This window comes from Lampetra fluviatilis, chromosome 5 (assembly GCF_964198595.1).
Source record: "Lampetra fluviatilis chromosome 5, kcLamFluv1.1, whole genome shotgun sequence".
Classification (NCBI taxonomy): Eukaryota; Metazoa; Chordata; class Hyperoartia; order Petromyzontiformes; family Petromyzontidae; genus Lampetra; species Lampetra fluviatilis.
Window position 1 is genome coordinate 23,052,441 of NC_136279.1, and position 20,905 is coordinate 23,073,345.

Sequence of the window (20,905 nt, forward strand, 5' to 3'; positions counted from 1 at the left end):
CATCATCGTCGTCGTCGTGTTCGTCGCCGTGGTGACATTGATATTAATACCGCGTCTCCAGTGCTCGGTGCCCACCGTGCTGATTGGACGTAATTCATCTCTTTTTTATATTCTACCAAGTAAGGTGCACTGAGCTGCGACGTAGCTCTTGTTCAGAAGAGACCCTGGCCACACAGGACAGCTCAACGAAGTGGCTTATCATGCGGACAATTATAGCAGTCAAATACTCTGAACGCGTAATGTTGATTCTAAATGTGGAGGGACTGGACAAGAATCCACGCGATCACGGGGGAAAACGTGCAAATTTCAAATATACAGGCATCAGGGTCGGGATCGAACCCACGATCCCCTGTATACCAGGCGAAGGAGTTAACACCTCGTGACGGCAACCTCCCACGTGGTCAATAAACAAATCGCCCTGAATGAAAATGTAAATATTAATTTAACAAATGCTAAATAACGTTAAAAGCAAATCGAATGCACCTCATTAATTTCATTTCATTTATTCGGTATAACCGTGTGAGCCATGCGGCTCTTGATTCGGGTGCAACCACAACAAATTAAAAACATGAGAAACATCTTAAAGTGACTACACGCAACAGAAAATTCTTGAGAAAACAGCAAAGTCTTCCAGAAAAAAACACCGAATTTCAACGCTGTGTGAAAAAAAAATCCCAGTGGGATACAAGTCAAACAATAACAACCATAAGACAATGTAGATTAAAGTTATCAGGCTAACTCTGTACTACAACAAACAAACATGGCTAAAGCAAAACGTTTTAAAAATCACCAAAATAAAGCTATAAAAACAATGTAACAGTGATCATAGGAACTGTGATTCAAATTTAACAATAAACGATATACATAACATGTACGACCAAACTTTGAAGCCATCGTTGATCTCATCAAAGCTCGCAAGCGAAGCGTGGTCGAGTCTGAGAGTGCAGAGTGTTGTTGGCGTGGCCTGCGAAGATGACAGAAAGAGAATGGATTATTGAATCCATCGGTGCGGAGCTCTGAGTGGTGACCCACTCCTGGCTGTAGCGGCTTCTCTCTGAGACTCGGCTTGTTTCCCACATGAAGTGAAACATTCGGCAACGGCCTCGGCCCAACGTTCCAATGCAGCAAGACCCTCGTTAAAAGGGGTCTCGAGACTCAGCGAGGCTGTCCTGAGTTAAGGCGTTGTCATTATTATTTGAATTTCCCACGGGAATATCTTTGCTCGTGGTTGGAATCGAACCTTGAACTCCACACGGACTGACCGAGTGCTGAGCACAGTCCGAGCAAGGCCACCACGCCCGCCGTGCAGTGCCGCCCGCCCTCTTGCTGTCCGACTCACCGATGTTCGGAGCGCCCACTGTGTAGCTTTGCTCGGGAACGACGACCTCTGCCGTCAATTGGATGGAGCCGCTTGCATTCCCGGATGCGTGGCAAGGTCACGGCGTAGGAGCGCTTTTATCGCAACAAAATGACCGTTTTTTGATAGAGCGCCCTCCTCAAACGCCGCGGCATCTCAGAGCACCTCACGCCGCATCTCATCCGGCAGCAGCTGTCCCTCGTGGGCACAGCGCGACTCAGCACCCCACCTGCAACATGGGTATTAGTCCGCCAACAGGGAACACTGGTTGTGGTGTGTAATCCCAGTCAGACAGCAGGAGAGTACGTCCTCCGAGGAGATGGAGCGATTACTTACGTGTTTGTATTGCATCGCAGGATCGTGAGAGGTGGTGGCGACTTGGTGGAGGTCGTTCAACAGCGGATCGACTACGGATGATGAAAAACACAGGAGCAAGCAGAATGATAATCGTGCACAAAAGAGTAATATTATACTGCGCCTATTGCTTACTATTGGAGTTTGTGTATCTGTCTCCCATTGGTCACGTGGATTTCTTTCTGCGGGTCCTCTGGCTTTTCCCCTCCATGTTTAGAATCAACACGCGTTTAGAGCATTTGTCTGCTAGGAATTTCCACATGTAAGGGCCACTTCGTTGAGCTATCAGTTGTGGCCAGGTCGTTTCTAAACAAAAGAGCTACATAGATTCGTGGGTCTTACCTGGTACAATAAAACAGAGAGAGTTTAATTGGCTAGTTTGCAGTCCAATTCACTGCTGGCTGAAGGAATCCGCACGCTGTGTCGACTATGCATGTTCTCCCAATGATCGCGTGGATTTTTCTCCGGGTCCTCCGGTTTTCCGCTCCACATAAAAACAAAACCATGCGTTTAGAGTACTTGACTGCAATACATTCCACGTGATATTAGGCTACCATGTCTGGCCAGGTGGCTTTTGAAAAATATCTACATAGCTCAGTGGGACCTTTGCTGGAAACATACAAATAGTAATTTATTTTTAGAATAAAAAACTCCGGCCCCACAAACACACCATTGTTTACCTGCAAATAAACGCACGACACAATTTTGGATACATATCCACGATGAGAAAAACAAGGTGGAGGCCATAGAGACAGCCACGAGATGGCAAAGTCGCAATCCTGAGAGCCCGACGGAAGGCTGAAACAGTGAATGACGTGGGGACTGGTTTGAGTGCATCTGCCGCAGGTAACTTTACAGCGCGTTGCTAACACGCCCCCGCAGTGGAGCGGATAAGTGCGTTGTTTTCCTCCTTCACATGAATCGTTCAAATTGTGACACTGTACCAAGATGACAAAAAAAAAACCCCAAAACCTTGGCTGCTTCACAATACAACTTGGCAGCCATTTTTGCCAATATGGCCGCAAATAATGTCGAGTTTTCTCTCCAGAAACTAGCCCGGTTTAGATGATGTAAGTGTCGGTTCACATGTTTATGAGCATGCAGTGACCAATTGCTACAATGTTTCCAACTTCTCAGATAGTTCGTATGCATCTTGTCACGGCAATGTGGTGAGAATTGGTAAAAGAAAAAGTGAATGTGGGACCGCTAGAGACATCACCGCTGTGCAGCTCAGCGTGGGGTTCAGTCGCAGCCATTGTAGTTGTACTCCGCATCCACTTGTAATTTAGGGACTCAAACGCTCCCTAATCAGCCCCATAATAGCTCGGTAGCTGCACCTCAATCGACAGGAAGAGCTAGCGTGGGAAAGCCAAGCCAAGGGTCACGGGGCTTTCGTGGTCTGGACGGTGTGTACAGATGGCACGGGACCTTCACGGCACTGGATGTGCGATCGGGTTAGGTTTGGGGCAAAGGCGTGAACCTCGCCGTATCCCATACATTGAACGTGCGGAGGGGAAATGTAGTAAAGTGACAAACCCTTGACATTGAACTCTTAATCTAAACCTCTGAAAATGGCCAATTCCTGCTAACATTGTTTCCCGAGTGCGAATCATTTCCAGCCACACCAGGTACTCATTTATGGCTGAGTCGACCGAGAGCAATCCTAGAACACTGATGTGAAATCATGGCTGGGAAGACCTCGGGTAGTCAGATTTAGAGAGCAGTTTCCTATCCACTGCGTGCCACACACAAAAACAAAGATCCCCAGTATAGCCCAAACAGACTGTTGGGGAAAGTGCAGTTAGCGAGCACCTATGAAAGCCGGCATGGCACACGAGGGAGTGGGTGGCCAGCACCACGCCCGGCTACCTTTGTCTCCCAAGTGGCGATGTTTTTACATATCGCATCAGGTATTCAGAGTGGAGGCCCAGGACTGGTTGAGATTATCGTCACCGGTGTTGGCCTGTGAGCGGTAATCGAACTCGGGACCGCGGGTTTGCAGCGCAGCGCGCTAACAGGCTACGCCTCAAGCTTTCTGCCCGAGGTGGCCACTGGCAACATTCCTCCCTTCCACCTTGGCTCACGGTGGGCAAAATTGAAAGGGGGAACTTCCACGTTTCACTCCCCATACGCGGCAGTGGCACAACGGCGAGCGCGTGCCGACGTAAATGCCGTGTCAATGTTTAAGCGGTACACCGAATACCAACACCACCACCACCACCACAACATACCTGGGGCAGGCGACGCAGCCTCACCGCCTTCCCTTGACACATCGCCCCCACCCCCGGCCCCTCCCTATTGCCAATGTGACCGCATCTACGGAACATCTAAGCAGGCTTTGAGCCTGGATAAGTGCCTTAATGGTCGAGCCGCAGTGTACAGAGACAAAGGCAGCTCGCCGTAGGACTTGCCGGGTCAACGTGAGGGCAGCAACGCGAATTGTTGTTGTACTGTTCTTCTCTATGCTGCCCGCCTTCACCACCCAAGTATGGTCCAGGACTAGCTCCCGTTACCCGGACGGCGTGGCGAGGCTCTCGTTCAGCAGTGGATTGACGAAGAGCGCTGCACAAGTGCGCATGGCAAAGGTTTAACAGCGAACACAATGTGCCATGAATAACAACAATAACAACAACGACAAATCCGCAGTGAGTCTTAAAACTCTTCTCAGGGTGGATCTTGCATTGGACTCAGTGCCGGATTAAACGAGTGCGGGGCCTGTAGCATATGCTGTTATTAAGGGGCCCGAAATAAAAAAAACGTAAATATTAAAACACAAATTCTTTACTTGTACAGTAAAGTAATCGTATTTTTTCATTATGCTATACAGCCAGATAATACGACAAATCGCTTACCTTAAACACAGTCGTTTACAAAAAATGAAGGCGGTATAGTACTATAGTAATATAGCAAGTGCAGATTCACTGAACTGGAATTGATAGCTTAAAAGCATTTAGCGCGGGGCCCTTGAAAGTTTGGGGCCCGTAGTTACTACACATGTAGCTACTACATATGTAGTAGCTACTTTTGCTACTGGGATAATCCGGCAATGATTGGACTGTGGAATCGACTGTGGAATTGTGATCGCCGCGATAATGAATTAAATGGCGAGAAGTGTGAATGTCGTTTTAACAAACAACGACGACAACGCCGAGCGGCCAGCAACAAAGAGCACCGTTAAGAGTCCATCCAAATCTGTCAGTGACAACAACGCTCATCGTCACAGATGGGGGCGGGGGGGGGGTTAATTGCAGGCGTTGCATTTGAGCTCGGCGATAAGAAGTTTGGGGGAGAAAGAGACGAGAGGAGGGATTCCGAAGTTGTGCATTGCGTGATTGGCGTCTAGGTCAGCTGTCGGGGCAATGTGCCACGTGTTCGGCCGTGCGTTTGTCGCTCGCTGTACAACAGCAACTCGGAGGCAGCTGAGGGTTAGCGGATCGCGCGAAGATCATTACCGACTTACAGAAACACGACGAGCTGCTTGGTAGCCAAAGAGTTGGGAAATGACAGACGATTGGGTTCGTGAATCCGTCCGTGCGGGCTTTTGAGGATGTTTCTTCAAGGTACACGATTGTATGACTGCAGACAAAACGATTAGTAATAAAACAAATACTAATCGAGAAAAAATCGGCTCTTAATGAGAACCGTTACCTGAAACGTCATTTGAACGTCATCCTATTGTGTCAGTGAATTTGAACAAATTGAAGGTCAGATATATACAGTGCTACAGTGACATGAAGTGAGGTGTGTTATGACGTAGTTTCGTGCAAGATTCACTGCCATTAAATTGACACAAGATACAATGATACTCTATTATTTGGGTCTTTCTGTAAAGTCACGTAAATAGTTACAACACAAACGGTCGTCATCAGGAGGAAAGTGGGGGACAGTTGCCCAATGCAGATTGTTTCATAGTGGGCGGGGCTAGTGATGTTAATGCCATAAATTAGCATGTTAGTGTAATAAATTAGCATGTTAGTGTCATAAAGTAGAATTTTAATGTCATAAATTAGCATGTTAGTGTCATAAATTAGCATGTTAGTGTCATAAATTAGCATGTTAGTGTAATAAATTAGCATGTTAGTGTCATAAATTAGCATGCTAGTGTCATAAATTAGCATGTTAGTGTCATAAATTAGCATGTTAGTGTCATAAATTAGCATGTTAGTGTAATAAATTTGCATGTTAGTGTCATAAATTAGCATGTTAGTGTCATAAATTAGCATGTTAGTGTAATAAATTAGCATGTTAGTATAATAAATTAGCATGTTAGTGTAACAAATTAGCATGTTTGTGTCATAAATTAGCATGTTAGTGTCATACATTAGCATGTTAGTGTAATAAATTAGCATGTTAGTGTCATAAATTAGCATGTTAGTGTAATAAATTAGCATGTTAGTGTAATAAATTAGCATGTTAGTGTAATAAATTAGCATGTTAGTGTCATAAATTAGCATGTTAGTGTCATAAATTAGCATGTTAGTGTCATAAATTTGGATGTTAGTGTCATAAATTAGCATGTTAGTGTCATAAATTAGCATGTTAGTGTAATAAATTAGCATGTTAGTGTCATAAATTTGCATGTTAGTGTAATAAATTAGCATGTTAGTGTCATAAATTAGCATGTTATTGTCATAAATTAACATGTTAGTGCCATAAATTAGCATGTTAGTGTCATAAATTAGCATGTTAATGTCATAAATTAGCATGTTAATGTCATAAATTAGCATGTTGGTGTCATAAATTAGCATATAAATGTAAAAAAAATTGCAAGCTAATGTCATAAATTGGCATGTTAATGTAAGATCAGAGAGCCACAGCGAGAAATTCAACCTGTTGATGTGAAATCGGAGAGCCGAAGCCAGGGGGAAAAATTCTCAAAAACTAACATCGGAAGGTGGCAGGATGGGAACATCACAGCCAGTTCAGACTTAAACTGGTTGATGACGTCTTTCCAATGATTGCCGAGTTTGTACCCATCCTCTCGGTTGAAATTGTGTCTGTGTCTGTATATGTGGATGGCTTCATGAACGAATCTTTGTTGATAGCCAGTGGGCTTGCAAAGTACCTTCGTCTTAGAGAAATCGATTTCGTGTGAGCCAGCCGCATTAAAACAATGACCAGCCATGGCCGACGTGTTGGTCCTGAACTCCTTGACTCTGTTAAAAATGTTCTTAAATATTACAGCTTCCGTCCTAGGACGGGTAAACAAACTAGTTACGTATGTTCTATCATAAGGGGCCGTCCATAAAGACGTCACGCACCTGGGGGGGGGGGGGGGGGTCACACATTTGTGACGATGTGTGATGAGGGGGGGGGGGGGGTTAAATAAATATAGACAACACGTTTTACTTAATGAAATCGACTTTTTAAGAAAAATGTTCTCCTACAACATCAGAGTGCAGCGCCACATTAAATACGCACTACAATGACAATAGTTTAAAGCGATTTGAAGCATGTTTTCTATTTTTTTGGGGGGGGGAGGCAGAGCTTTGTGACGTCACATTTGAGGGGGGGGTCTGACTTCTTGTGACGCCGTGTGACGAGGGGGGGGGGGGTCAAAAATCGTCCAAAATCGCGTGGCGTCATTTATGGACGCCCCCCAAGGCTGTGCTAATAAACAATGTGCAGAGTTCTATTGTATTTGTAATATTACCGGATCCTCCGGGAAGAGGAGCCTTGAGATGCCGGTTTAACCAAAGCCGAAATTCGAACCCAGAATCTGAGCCCCGGCCGCATTCTGCCTCTGAACATTTCAGAGGGACGGGGGCGGCGGGGGGGTTAAGTGGTGACGGTGGCGCAGCAATTAGCGCAATACACGACAAACCCAACAAACCCAAGTTCGATTCCCAGCCACGACGACCACCAGTGACGCGTGAGACCCGAACCAGATCCCTGGACTCCGCTGCACGAACCCCGCACGGAGCAGCGCCGTGAAGTGTGGGGATCTAACAAGCCCCGCGACCGACACGGCGTGGTGAGCGAGGCCTTCATCCAGCAGTGCATCGCTACAGGGCTGATAATTATTCTCATTATTATGGGGGGCACTTACCTGGCATGGGATCAAGCGAATGCGCCCATCTCAGCTCTCTCGCCTTTGCGAGGTACGCAGCGCTGCTCGCTGCGCTGAGCAGCTCTGCGTACCTCGCAGGAGAGCGCCGCGTCCCCCCAAGGAAGCTCATACAGTAGCCCGCACGCCGCGCAGCACGAAGGGGCCCATCGGTATCTGTCACCGCCACGCGGAGCCTGGGCAATTACACGCGGGGACACGCGGGGCCACACGCGCGGCCACGTAGCTGCGGACGATTTGGTTTGGGGGAGGGCAGAGAGTGGAGGGGAGGAGGAGGTGTGGGGTCGCGGGCCAGGAGAAGCGGATGGGGTTTGTGTGGGAGTTGAGGGGGAGGGGGTGGGTGCTATCCCCCGGCATGTGAGGCTCGTATCGAGCTCGTGCTGTGGTACGCGATATATTCTACGATAGCAAGGTAAAGGTCACAGCCTGCACAGTGCTGACCCACCGCGGCTGCACGCACCGGTGGTGCTGCTCCTCTCCCACGTGTTGCTCGGAACGATGCGAAGTTGCGTCTCTGGCCGGGAGTTCATCGATCGGTCGCCGATTTGACGCCACGCGTCGCCCGCGCCTCTCTCGTGACGAGGAAGAACGCCAGAAGACTGTGGGCGACCTCCGACCCCTGCGATGCGAAGTGAGGGATGGAGACAGCGTGGGAAGGTGGCCTTCATCCAGCAGTGGATAGACAATGGCTGCTGCTGCTGATGATGATAATGATGATGACGAATACGGCCACTGGCAAACTCTATTTAGAACGCGTTGAAATCATCTCACCGGCAATCTTGAGACGTCGAACAAACAGCGCGGGGAAGCGACCCGATCGTTAAGGGTCATTTGAGACGCACATGATTTAGTGACGCTGCTGCTGCTGGCGTGTTGGCAGTGGTGCACACAAACAAACACCTCCGATTATCGCGCTTGGCTACATGCGGTGCGAACGAAGTTCACCGTGTATGTAAGCTGCACTTCTTTCGCACCGTACGTAGCCAAACCGTGCAGCAACAAACACAATTCGTCAACAACAACAACATTGCGTGTCACTAAATAAGAAAATAATAAAAGCGTCGTGTATAAAATAACAGGCGACGTTTCCAGGGATAATTCTCACCACATCGAGGACGTCCTCTGGCTCTCCGCTCTTGACCACTGCTCAGGGTGTCCCCACCTCCTCCTGCACCGGTCGGCCGGCGAGCGAACCACCCAAGAAACGCGTTCGGCGTGGCTCGAGATTCCTCGCTGCGTGCGCGCGCCCCGCGTAGCCCCGGGGCTTATTGGCGCGCTCATTTGCGAGCGAATTCGCACATAGCAGCCTCTAAATGAGTCTTTGCTCGCTCGGGTTAGAGCGCAGATGGGAAATAAAGGATTATAACACTCCGTTCTGCGCTCATTCCGGCGCTTCACACATCCTAACAATAACTCGCTGCGCACTCCTCTCTTCCCCAAGCCCCTGACAGACGCGGGCAGCAGAGGGATCAGCGAGCAGTAAGAGTGCGGCGTGAGTGGAGAATCAACGTCCGTTTCAGAGTGTTTTAGGCTGCAATACATTCCGGCGTGATGATGATGATGCTGTTGATAAGCCACTTTGTTGAGCTATTATTTGTGGCCAGGCCGCTTCTGAAAAAGAGCCAAATAGCTCAGTGGGGCCTTACACGGCAAAATAAAAAATTGTTTATAGAGATGTTGGTGGAGTGGGAGCGTAGCCTGGTTAGTAGCGCGCTGCGCTACGAACCCGTTGACCCGATATGGTCACTCCACTGCTGGACGAAGGCCACCCAAGCTGCCGCCGAGACCTCATACCCAGGTACTCATTTATGGCTGAGTCGACCTGGAGGAATCCCGGCACACGGACCGATTTCATCGCTCCATCTCCCAGGTGTACGTTGTCCCAACAGATGTTGCCGTGATGTCTCTTCGTATATTGGTGACAGGCCAGAGACCACCAACTCACTACAACGCACTCGAAACCCCTGGGTTTCATCACGGACCACCGCGACCTGTATCCACACCCAGGCAGGGTCTCCGGCGAGCCGCCAGCGGCGTGGTTTTGTAAGGGGGTCCCGATTCCAGGAATTAACCGGAGCCCTTTGTCACATGTCCCCTCTTCCCTTTCTTTATCCTCGCGTCCTGGGCCCCTTCCGACCGCGTGCCGCTGTGCAAGCCGCACCGCCTGCGCGCCATCGACAGCTGCGTCACGGCGGTGGCGGGTCACTGCCCTTCTTGACATGGCCACCGTGTGCCCGTGTGTGTGTGTCTGTGTGAGTGTGTGTCTGTGTGAGTGTGTGTCTGTGTGTGTCTGTGTGTCTGTGTGAGTGTGTGTCTGTGTGAGTGTGTGTCTGTGTGAGTGTGTGTCTGTGTGAGTGTATGTCTGTGTGTGTGTGTGTCTGTGTGTCTGTGTGAGTGTGTGTCTGTGTGAGTGTGTGTCTGTATGAGTGTGTGTTTGTGTGTGTGCCCGTGTGTGTCTGTGTGAGTGTGTGTCTGTGTGTGTCTGTGTGAGTGTGTGTCTGTGTGAGTGTCTGTGTGTGTGCCCGTGTGTGTGTGTCTGTGTGAGTGTGTGTCTGTGTGAGTGTGTGTCTGTGTGTCCGTCGTGGGGAGCGGTGGTGTAGCGATTGTTGCACTACCAAACCCGGCGACTCGAGTTCAATTCCCGCTTACGGCCAACACCAGCGACGATTATTCGAACCGGTCGTGGGCCTCCCCCTAGGTCGATTCAGCCTCAAACGAGTGCCTGGTGCGGTGTGTAAACATCGCCACTAGGGGAGACAAAGGCGGCCGGGCGCAAGTCTTGGCCACCCACCCCCTCGTGTGCCGTGCCGGCCATCATTGGTGCTCGCTAACAGCACTTGCCCCAACAGTCTGCTCAGGCTATGCAGGGGATCTTTGTCTTTGTCCGTCTGGATTGATGCGACCTCACGTGAACCAATGTAGCAGTTTCCTTGAGGATGTCCCCTCGTGTTTTGATATTTTTCACATGCGTCTTGATTTCATAAGGCATTTATACTGCAAAGCATCGCGATGCCCTCTTTAGTGGGGGGGGGGGAGATGTCACTAAAAGAAAACATTGAACGAGTCAATCGAGCCGCAGGTCACGGCTTCTCCATTGCTGGCTGCAGCGCGCGAGTGTCCAGGCGCGGCGTGACACCCTGGCACGCAGATACAGCGTCTCTCTGCCACAGCAGTGGGCAAATGAGGGTTCACCAACAATAACATCAACAACAACAACAGTGGAGTGCCTACGTGAGTTGACGTGTTAAACTGACTCACCTCTATGGGGACGAGACTTTTCTTCAAACCAGAAAATTGGAGAAACTCCAAATTAAGCAGATGCAACTGTTGTCTTCACTGGCGTTCCTCAAAAGATGCAGAGATTCAAAGGTAATACCACACGCAGTTCATTAACCCCCCCCCCCCCCACTTTGCGCAAGAGCGCAGAAGCGTGGTCACCACATCTGCGTCTCTATATAAGGTACGAAACAGGCGGACTTCTCCACAAATCTGGCTGTCGCCTGATGAAGCTGGTTGTAATTACTGGCGAAACGTCGTACTCAGATAGTCAATGTTGTGGCTTGGCTCTCCAACACACCGGTGTGCTGTACTAGTGACGAATTGGCCACGTTCTGTTTACGTGACAACCCTTACTAGTTGGCTGTGTCGGGTGGTGGCGGGTTTTAACGACACATTTATATATTTACGCGATCTAACCCAAAAAAACCCTCTATTATGGATGCATTCGTGACTGTTGTGAGCGACCTTGAATCGCGCGTAACGATTTATCAACGCGAGGTCTCGCAGGGTCTCAAGACCTCCTTTTGAGCAGGGTACTGCATTTGAGATTTTTTTATCACCATTTCCACATTCAAAGCTCCCGCGCAGATACATTCAAGAGAATCAATTTCTGGATGATGCTATTATCGTGTCTTACTCGCTCGCACGTTTCGGCGCAACCATATTTAGCCTCCCAGATCCGGCGAGATCGGGAGTTTCGGTGTGATTCCGTGGCAGGGAATTGTCTTCATTGAATCAGAATATGTATTAACACCGGAGGAATCAGATTAGCTATAAAGCTCTTTTTTTAACAGATGTCCAGTAGGGGCGGGTCAAAACTTTACAACAATAAACAATATGAAAAAAACACGACGGAGAGTGCAAAGTATAGGGAAGCTAAACAAATCACTTACAAAACGTACACAAATAAAACAAAACTATTCTTTTTTCATTTTCCCAGGTAAAACCCACTGACCTATCAGCTTATTATCACGTGGAAACGTAGAGCAGCAAAATAATCGAACTAATTGGCTATAGGTGGTGATGTGAGGTGTGGGGGGAGAGCCAGTAGCGGACGATGTCAACGCCGTAGCGCGCTGGAGAGGCGTGCCGGGGGGGGGGGTCCGTGGGGCGAGGCTCGGAGCGATCTCACGAGAGGCGGAGAGCCCCGATTTAGCGCCGTCTTTATCTCGCACGCCGCACGCAGCGCTATCGGGGCGACCGCTGATCTTCTCTTCCTTTAGCACACACACACAGAGCACCTAAGACAAAGATCCCCCGTATAGGCGTGCAGATTTGCTGGGGGGGGGGGGCAAGTGCTGTTAGCGAATGCTCCGCAAAAGGCGACTTGTGCGCGCGAGTCGTCTTGGGTTGTCGGGATATAACCCCTCACAGACGAGTTGTCTCTCCGGTGCTGACGTGTTCGTCACAAACCGCACCGGGTACCACATTAAAGGCCGAGTCGATCTAGCGGAGGCCCACGGGAAGCCCAGGATTAGCATGGCATCATTCACCGCTGATATTAGCCGTGGCTGGGAAATCGAACTCAGGTGGCACGGGATCGTAGTACAGTGCAATAACCACTGCGTGACCACTCCATCTCGTGTGCGTGCGTGGGGAGCGGTGGCGCAGCGGTTAGCGCGCCGCGCTACAAACCCGACCATCCGAGTTCGATTCCCGCTCACGGCTACCAACGCCAGTGACGAGCATCTGAATCGGTCCTGGGCCTCCGCCAGGTGGACTCAGCCAGTCACTCACCGGCTCACCACACTGCAGGACACAACAGGGCGGTGGCGGCTACGCGTGTGGTAGCCTCTAAGCGAGGGCTGGCGGATCACCGCACACAGATGGCGGGTCGCGAACGGTGTGGGGTAAAGTGTGGGGCACTCACACACAAGACGCCTGGCCACTTTGGAACAGGACGAGGCGAGAGCAGTGCTTCTCAACCTTCATTCCACGGTACACCGTTTGCCCAAACTGCAACCGAGGGCGTTGAGAGGGTCGGGGTTGCAGGCTGACGGCTGTATGCCGTCGTACACCACGACCAATGGAGAGAGGAGCGAGGGAGGTGGGATACTTGATCGGCCACTGAACGGCACGGAGGGGAGTTCGTCTGTCCTGGCTTGGGAATGGTGACGTTTCTCTCGTTTCCTATCATTTCGGAAAAAAACTGTGGCACTGGCGCTCGAAAACGAAATCGAGCGGAGGGTCCTTCCGACAGCAGTGACGTGAGCAGACAATTGCAAGGCTGCACCTGTATCTTTTCTTTTTATATACAAACAGGGCAGCCGAGTTCGTTGGATTCCCCGCGAGGACGTCGCAGCGCTCATTCGCGATCTCCGTCTCCTGCTGCTGCTGCTGCTTCGACTGCTGCTGCTCACAGAGAGAGAGAGAGCCTCGCACCACGGAACAGAGCTGGCCCCTGACATTACAAAATAGAAGCCCTCGCTTTTGCAAAAGCCGCGCGTGCACGCAGATGCGTCTTGTGAAAACCACATCAATTTTTTTTTACAATTAAAATAACAACAAATTTTTTTACACCGGTTCCTTCCTCGCGATGTTCGTGCGATTTTATCTTTTTTTGTGTTTCCTCTCCCGCAGCCCGACAGCCGACGCGCCGCTGCCTTGGTCACGCGTCGCTTTAAATTAGCGCTCTCGTTCCCTGACTTCGGAGTGGTGACAACGGGCCGTGCATGGGAGGGGGGGCGATGAGGGGGGGGGTTGGAGGAGGAGGTCCGGGGGTGGGGGGGGGGCGCGGGGCTTTTATTTTGGAAGGGTGCCGCTCCCGGTACCCGCTCTCGGCCGATCCCCGTGCAAAGCGAAAAATAATCGTAGCGACACTGACGTGCGGCAGTGTTACCCCGTGTGTGCGTGAGTATTGCACTGTACGCACGATTGTTGGGCATGTGTGAGTGTGCACACGTGCGCGCGTGTGTTCGTGTACGAGTGGGGGAAGCGGTAGTGTGGTGGTATAGGGCGACTCTAGTTGAATTCGCGCTCACGGCCAACATCAGTGATGATTATTTGAAGCGGTCATGGGCCTCCCCTACGTCGATTCAGGCTCAAATGGTGTATGAACATTGCTACTGGGGAGACAAAGGCGGCCGGGCGTGTTGCTGGCCACCTATCCCCTCGTGTACAATTCCGGCCTTAAAAAGTGCTCGCAAACAGCACTTGCCCCGACAGTCTGTTAAGGCTATACGGGGGATCTTTGTGATAGTGCATGTGTGTGATTGTGTATGTGTGATTGTGCATGCGTGATTGTGCATGTGTGTGATTGTGCATGTGTGATTGTGCATGTGTGATTATGTGTGGTTGTGCATGTGTGTGATTATGTATGTGTGATTGTGCATGTGTGATTATGCGTGGTTGTGCATGTGTGTGATTGTGTATGTGTGATTATGTGTGATTGTGCATGTGTGTGATTGTGCATGTGTGATTATGTGTGATTGTGCATGTGTGTGATTGTGCATGTGTGATTGTGCATGTGTGATTATGTGTGATTGTGCATGTGTGTGATTATGTATGTGTGATTGTGCATGTGTGATTATGCGTGGTTGTGCATGTGCGTGATTCTGTGTGATTGCGTGACGACGTTGCACGAACGCTGCTTTCAGAAAGGCGCGGGGGCTAATTGCCCTCCTCGCCTCGCAAAAAAATCTCATCAGCGACGGGACACCACGAGAGTGCGCACGTGTGCCCACACAGCGTCACATGCGGCACCAGAGCACACCATGCGTGCAGTATTTATTAGATACTGTATCTATCCCTGCCTGGACTGAATGAGCACACACAAGGACACCTGCCGGGTCGCGCTATCGGACACTGGTGCACAATACCGTCCCACCGCTCCCGTGTAGCCGGCACACTCTGCGCCACGCCCGGTCGCCTTTGTCTCCCCAGTAGTGATGTACACACACACACACCACACAAAAGGGGTCATTTAAGGCTGGGTCAACCTAAAAGAGGCCCCGGAACCGTTCCAGATATTCGCCACCGATGTTGGCCACAAGCGCGGCAATCAAAATCGCACGGTGGGGTTCGCAGCGCAGTGCGCTAACCGCCGTGCCACCGCTCCAAACGAAGACAAAGCCCCCCCGTATAGCTTTAACATAATGTTGGGGCAAGTGCTGTTAGCGAGCACCTATTAAGGCCGGAACGGCACGCCAGGGCGTGGGTAACCAGGACCACCAGTGGCGATGTTTACAGACCGCACCAGGTACTCATTTTGGGGAAGAGTCAACCTAGCGGGGAGACACAGCACCAGCTCAGACATTCGCCACTGTTGTTGGTCGTGAGCCGGAATCGAACTCGGGTCGCCCCGGGGTTCGTAGCGCAAACGCGCTAACCGCTTGCGCCACCGCTCCAAAGACAGCGCACACGTGCACGCGCCGGGGTCGGCGCGCTCCAGGGCGCTGCTGCTGCTGCCGCCGCTGCACCCGCGGCCGAATCGAGCGCGCAGTGACTCGGCAATGCAGGCGCAGTGGCGGCTGTGGCTGTGGCGGCGAGCGGCGAGCATTCCTAAATGGGACAGCCGGGACAGGCGCGGCTGATTGGCCGTAACCACAGAAACTTTGGCTCCGTCCTCCAATCGAGCGCTGCAAGAGCACGGAGCTCGGTGGGGGGGGCCGTGGCGGTGTTCGTGGGTGGAATTAGGGGAGAGGCCGGGATGGGGTGGGGGGGTGGAGAGAGGTGGGGGGGGGAGATCGTGGGAGGCGAGACGGAGCAGCGGTCTGTGGATGGGTGGCGCGTACTCGAGGGGGCGGGGGGGGAGGGTGTTTGGTGGAGGGGATGGTAGGAATGGGGGGGGTGTAGGGTTGTATGTGGGGGGAGGAGGAGGATGGGAGAGGGAAGCCCATGGCCCCTCCCCCAGCCCAGCCATACATACACCTCCTCCGCCTTCCACATCCTCCTACCCGGGTCCCGCCGCAACGGGGATGTCCTGCGCGGCGCACCGACCCAGGCAGCCCGCGACTCCCTCCTCTCTCGCTCGCTCTCTCATCAGCGCCACGCGCCTCTCTCCAGCGTGTCCCCTCTCAAGCCTTCGATTCGAACATTTGGCGACCGTTATTCATTTGGTAAATATTTCTGGAGGTGGGCGGAGAGAAAGCAGGAGGAGGTAGAGGGTCTGTGCTTGACCCAGAGGCAATTAACACTCCTGCGAGCATTTGTAGAATATTTAATAGCAGCAGCGGCACCATCGTCACCATCGTCGTCGCTGCTGCTGCTTCTCTGCGTGGAAGCAGCGCGACTGCTGCTGCCACCGCCGCCGTGAGCACCCAGAGAGGGCGGGCGGGCGGGCGGGAGGGAGGGAGAGGCGTGGAGAAGCGAGGGGAGCGCAGGGGGGCTCAGCACAAGGAAGGGAGGGAGAGAAAGACGGACGGGAGGAGGCTCGCGCTCGGGCAGGTGCAACGCGGAGGGCGAGCGGCGAGCGAGCGAGGAGCGGGAGAGAGAGAGGGCGAGAGAGGGCGAGAGAGTGCGGGAGAGACGGAGGGAGGGAGGAGAGGGAGGGACATGTCCGAACACCGCTCCTCATCCCTGGGTGACGCCAAGGCGGTGGCGGTGGCGCCGAGCGGGCCGCGCTGGCGGCGGCGAAGCGGCACTTTCCGCTCTTTCCAGGAATGGTGCCTGCGCACGTACGGCGACGCCGGGAAGACAAAGACGGTCACGCACAAGAAGTACCAACGCATCGTGCAGCTACTGAGCGGAGGCGAGGCGGCGTCCGGAGACAACGCCAAATTTAAGTTCTGGGTTCGGTCCAAGGGCTTCCAGCTCGGCAGAGAGGCCGACGTCTCGGCCCCTCGGCTCCACGTGCCTGTGAAGACGATGGTCAGTGCGGGGTGGGGGGGGTCAGCGCCGGGGGTCCCGTGCTGTCCCGTGTCTCCACGTCCCGTGTTTCGCTGTTGCTTGTTCGTGTCTCGCTGCCCCGTGTCTCGCTGTGGCGATGTCAGTGTGCGTGACACCGCCTTCTCGCGTCTCCCGTGCTGAACACCCCCTACCTGTGCTGCTATGGTTGCGATGTTATTTGGGGTAGCGCTGCGCGCATGTGCGCGTGTCGATAAGTGCGTGAGTGTGTGCGCGTGTCGATAAGTGTGTGAGTGTCTGCGTGTGCCTGGTGCTGGCCAACCCCCTACTTGGGTGCCGTCTCGACCTTCATAGGTGTTCGCTAACAGCACTTGCCCCACAAGTCCGTTAAGGCTACACGGGGGATCTTTGTCTTTGTGTGCGCGCGCGTTGTCTGCGCTTTCGTCAATGTCTAACCCTGGTCGCGACTGCACCGCCTGCTTCAGCCTAAGGGTCTCCAATACAGTCTATCGTCTCAGGGCAGTGGGTATGCATACTGCATATCACCGGCCAACTGCCCGGATGTGCACAGAAGCACATAGGCGCGCGTGTGTGTGTGTACATGTGTGTGTGAGTTTCTGTGAGAGCGTGTGTCAGAGATACCCATCCCAGGTGAAGCACACACACACACACAGGGACTGACACACACATACACACGGACTGATACATACATACACACAGAGACTGACACACACACACGGACTGATACATACATACACACAGAGACTGACACACACACACGCGCGCTCTCACACGCACACGAGCCACTGCCCACGCACTCAACACACTTGCTGTTAGCGAGCACCTCTGAAGGCCGGCACAGTACAAGAGGGGGCGGGAGGTCAGCACCACGCCCGACCGCCTTTGTCTCCCTAGTTGCGATGTTCACACATTACACCACGCAAGGTACTCACTTGAGGCTAAGTCGACCTAGGGCAGGCCCCAGCAGCAGTTCAGATAATCGGGAATCGAACTCGGGTGGGCGGGTTCGTAGCGCAGCGCTCTAGCCGCTACACTACCGCGCCCCCCCCTCCACACGCTCACACACACACATAGTGACAGGCACTTCCACACGCTCACACACGCTCACACACACACACGCTCACACTCACACACACACGCTCACACACACACACGCTCACACACACTCACACGCTCACACACGCTCACGCTCACACACACACACAGTGGCAGGCACTTACACACACACGCACTCCCACGTTAGCCACATCGGCACCCAGCGCGCTTCTGCGCACCGCTTGCGTACGCCCGAGAGGGATGACGGCGAATAGGGCCGAGCAAATAAATAAATAAATGCACGCACAGGTGTCATGACGGCGAGCCACGCAGACACACGACACGCATGTAAACACGCGTGTAAACACGCGTGTTTACATGCGCTGTATAGACCACAGCACTCGACGCATAGCCTTGAAAGGAGCAAAAAAAACTTACGTTCAGTTTAGGACGCAAAATAATGTGTATTCTATAAAGGAGGGCCCTTGCCCGAAACATCGCGCGTTCCATATTGTATTTGTAAGTCCACGGTGTTAATGACGAATGTGTCCCATTTGTTTCTTATTTGCGCACCACTGCCAACGCAGCAGCATCACAAAACATCGCGGAGAGCCGATGGACATGGGCCCCATCATCACAGTGGCTCAGCGTCGCGTAGCATCCACAGCCACTCGATCAGAACCCCTCCCTGCGCTCCCCCAACCCTCAACCAACCCAACCTCCAGTCGCGGCAACCATCAACCCCACCACCCAACTCACTCTCCCAATCCACCCCACCACCCAACTCACCCTCCCAATCCACCCCACCACCCAACTCACCCTCCCAATCCACCCCACCACCCAACTCACTCTCCCAATCCACCCCACCACCCAACTCACCCTCCCAATCCACCCCACCACCCAACTCACCCTCCCAATCCACCCCACCACCCAACTCACCCTCCCAATCCACCCCACCACCCAACTCACTCTCCCAATCCACCCCACCACCCAACTCACTCTCCCAATCCACCCCACCACCCAACTCACTCTTCCAATCCACCCCACCACCCAACTCACCCTCCCAATCCACCCCACCACCCAACTCACCCTCCCAATCCACCCCACCACCCAACTCACCCTCCCAATCCACCCCACCACCCAACTCACCGCCCCATCCACTCCACCACCCAACTCACCCTCCCAATCCACCCCACCACCCAACTCACCCTCCCAATCCACCCCACCACCCAACTCACCCTCCCAATCCACCCCACCACCCAACTCACCCTCCCAATCCACCCCACCACCCAATTCACCCTCCCAATCCACCCCACCACCCAACTCACCCTCCCAATCCACCCCACCACCCAACTCACCCTCCCAATCCACCCCACCACCCAATTCACCCTCCCAATCCACCCCACCACCCAACTCACCCTCCCAATCCACTCCACCACCCAACTCACCCTCCCAATCCACCCCACCACCAAACTCACCCTCCCAATCCACCCCACTACCAAACTCACCCTCCTAATCCACCCCACCACACAAATCACCCTCCCATCCACCCATCCAGCGAGCCAACAACGACCCATACCGCGACGGTCACATCAAGCCATGGGTCAGGGTAAAGTGCATCGTGCGCTCTTACACAGCGCATCACTTATGCAGCGCAGATTTTAAGTGAAAACAAAGACCACCTCGTGTAGCCAACGCAGTCTGTTGGGGCAACTGTTGCTAAGTATGAAGGCCGGCGCGGCACACGAGCGGGTGGGTGGCCAGCCCCACGCCCGGCCGCCTTTGTCTCCCCCGGTGATTTTGTTTCACATACCGCATCAGGTACTAATTAAAGGCTGAGCCGACCGAGGGGGAGGCCCAGGACCGTTTCAATTATTCGCTACTGGGTTGGGTTGTGCGCGGGTCGCCGGGATCGTAGCGAGGTGCACGAACCACAGCGCGACCACTCCCCACTCAGAGTACACGCGCAGGCTCCCACCGTCCACACCAGACCACGGCTCCGCTCATAACACCTACTTTACCGACGCCTTCACGGGTCTATTTAAAGATGACGGATGTAAATATATAAATAATATCTTATCATGTGGGTGTTTAAGTGGGGGGGGGGGGGGTAGTTAACCGCACGCTTTGGAAATCTCCCTCTCCGTGTTTAATTTGTATTGATGCGCGAATGAAGGACGTTCCCTCTGCGCACACATTCAGGGCCCCATGAGCCACGCACGGGGTGGGTCGCCCGGTGGGTCGGCACCGCTTGAGGTGGCGAATTTCGCCAGCGACCACCACCCAGGAGGCATGGGCGGTGCCCGCCACGGCCAGAGAAGAGCGCTTGTTGCTTGCTGTTGGATAGCCGCACGACATCCTCACTCATTCTCACATTCAGCAGATGTTTCGTGTCGCATTATCGCCCTTGTTTTATTAGCACAATTATAGATTTGCCTTATCGAACAAACTTACGGTGACCGTTGTTTTTTTGTTACCTATTTTTTTCTCGTTAAATAAAATTAATCTCCCGCGGTGTACATTGGTATCATAAACAAAAATTCGTAAGATTGTTTCAACAAAAAAAAACTGTTAACATTTGCCACCCTGGATGGTACCGATACGCCAATTTGGGCCAATGGCTCAGCAAGTACCAACACACAAGACAAAGACCCCCCATGTAGCCTTCACAGACTTTTTGAGACAAGTGCTGTTAGCGACCACCTATGAAGGTCGGAGAGGTGGGTGGCCAGCACTACGCCCGGCCGCCTTTGTCTCCCTAGTGGCGATGTTTACACACCACAACAGGTCCTCGTTCGGATAACCCTTACAAGTGTTGGTGGCCGCGAGCGGGAATCGAACTGGGAACGCCGGGTTCGTGGTGCTGTGCCCTAACCGCTGCGCCACCGCTCCCCACGCTAACACACAACCCACACTAACACCACCCCTGGGGTCGGCATCGCCTGTTTTCCGCTTTCGCCACTGGGAGCGCGGAGAGGTTTGCTCCGACCTCCTGTGGGCATCTCCTC

General features: G+C 52.7%; 1 protein-coding gene and 1 long non-coding RNA gene across 2 annotated transcripts in view; one reads left to right on the plus strand and one right to left on the minus strand.

Annotated features, from left to right (window-relative positions):
- Positions 1 to 473: 473 nt before the first annotated feature.
- Positions 474 to 9,258, minus strand: LOC144932297 (uncharacterized). The gene is made up of 5 exons (XR_013636892.1): positions 8,884 to 9,258; positions 8,239 to 8,397; positions 1,694 to 1,764; positions 1,340 to 1,586; positions 474 to 964 (listed from the first exon to the last, which is right to left on the minus strand). It is a non-coding gene; the product is annotated as an uncharacterized LOC144932297 (long non-coding RNA).
- Positions 9,259 to 15,834: 6,576 nt separating this feature from the next.
- The window catches only part of LOC144932772 (nucleolar protein 4-like), a 141,692-nt gene continuing 136,621 nt past the window's right edge, over positions 15,835 to 20,905 (plus strand). Inside the window, exon 1 of the mRNA XM_078857215.1 lies at positions 15,835 to 16,865. Within this exon, the coding sequence (XP_078713341.1) occupies positions 16,551 to 16,865 (315 nt within the window). The 5' untranslated portion in view covers positions 15,835 to 16,550. The remainder of the gene's footprint in view (positions 16,866 to 20,905) is intronic.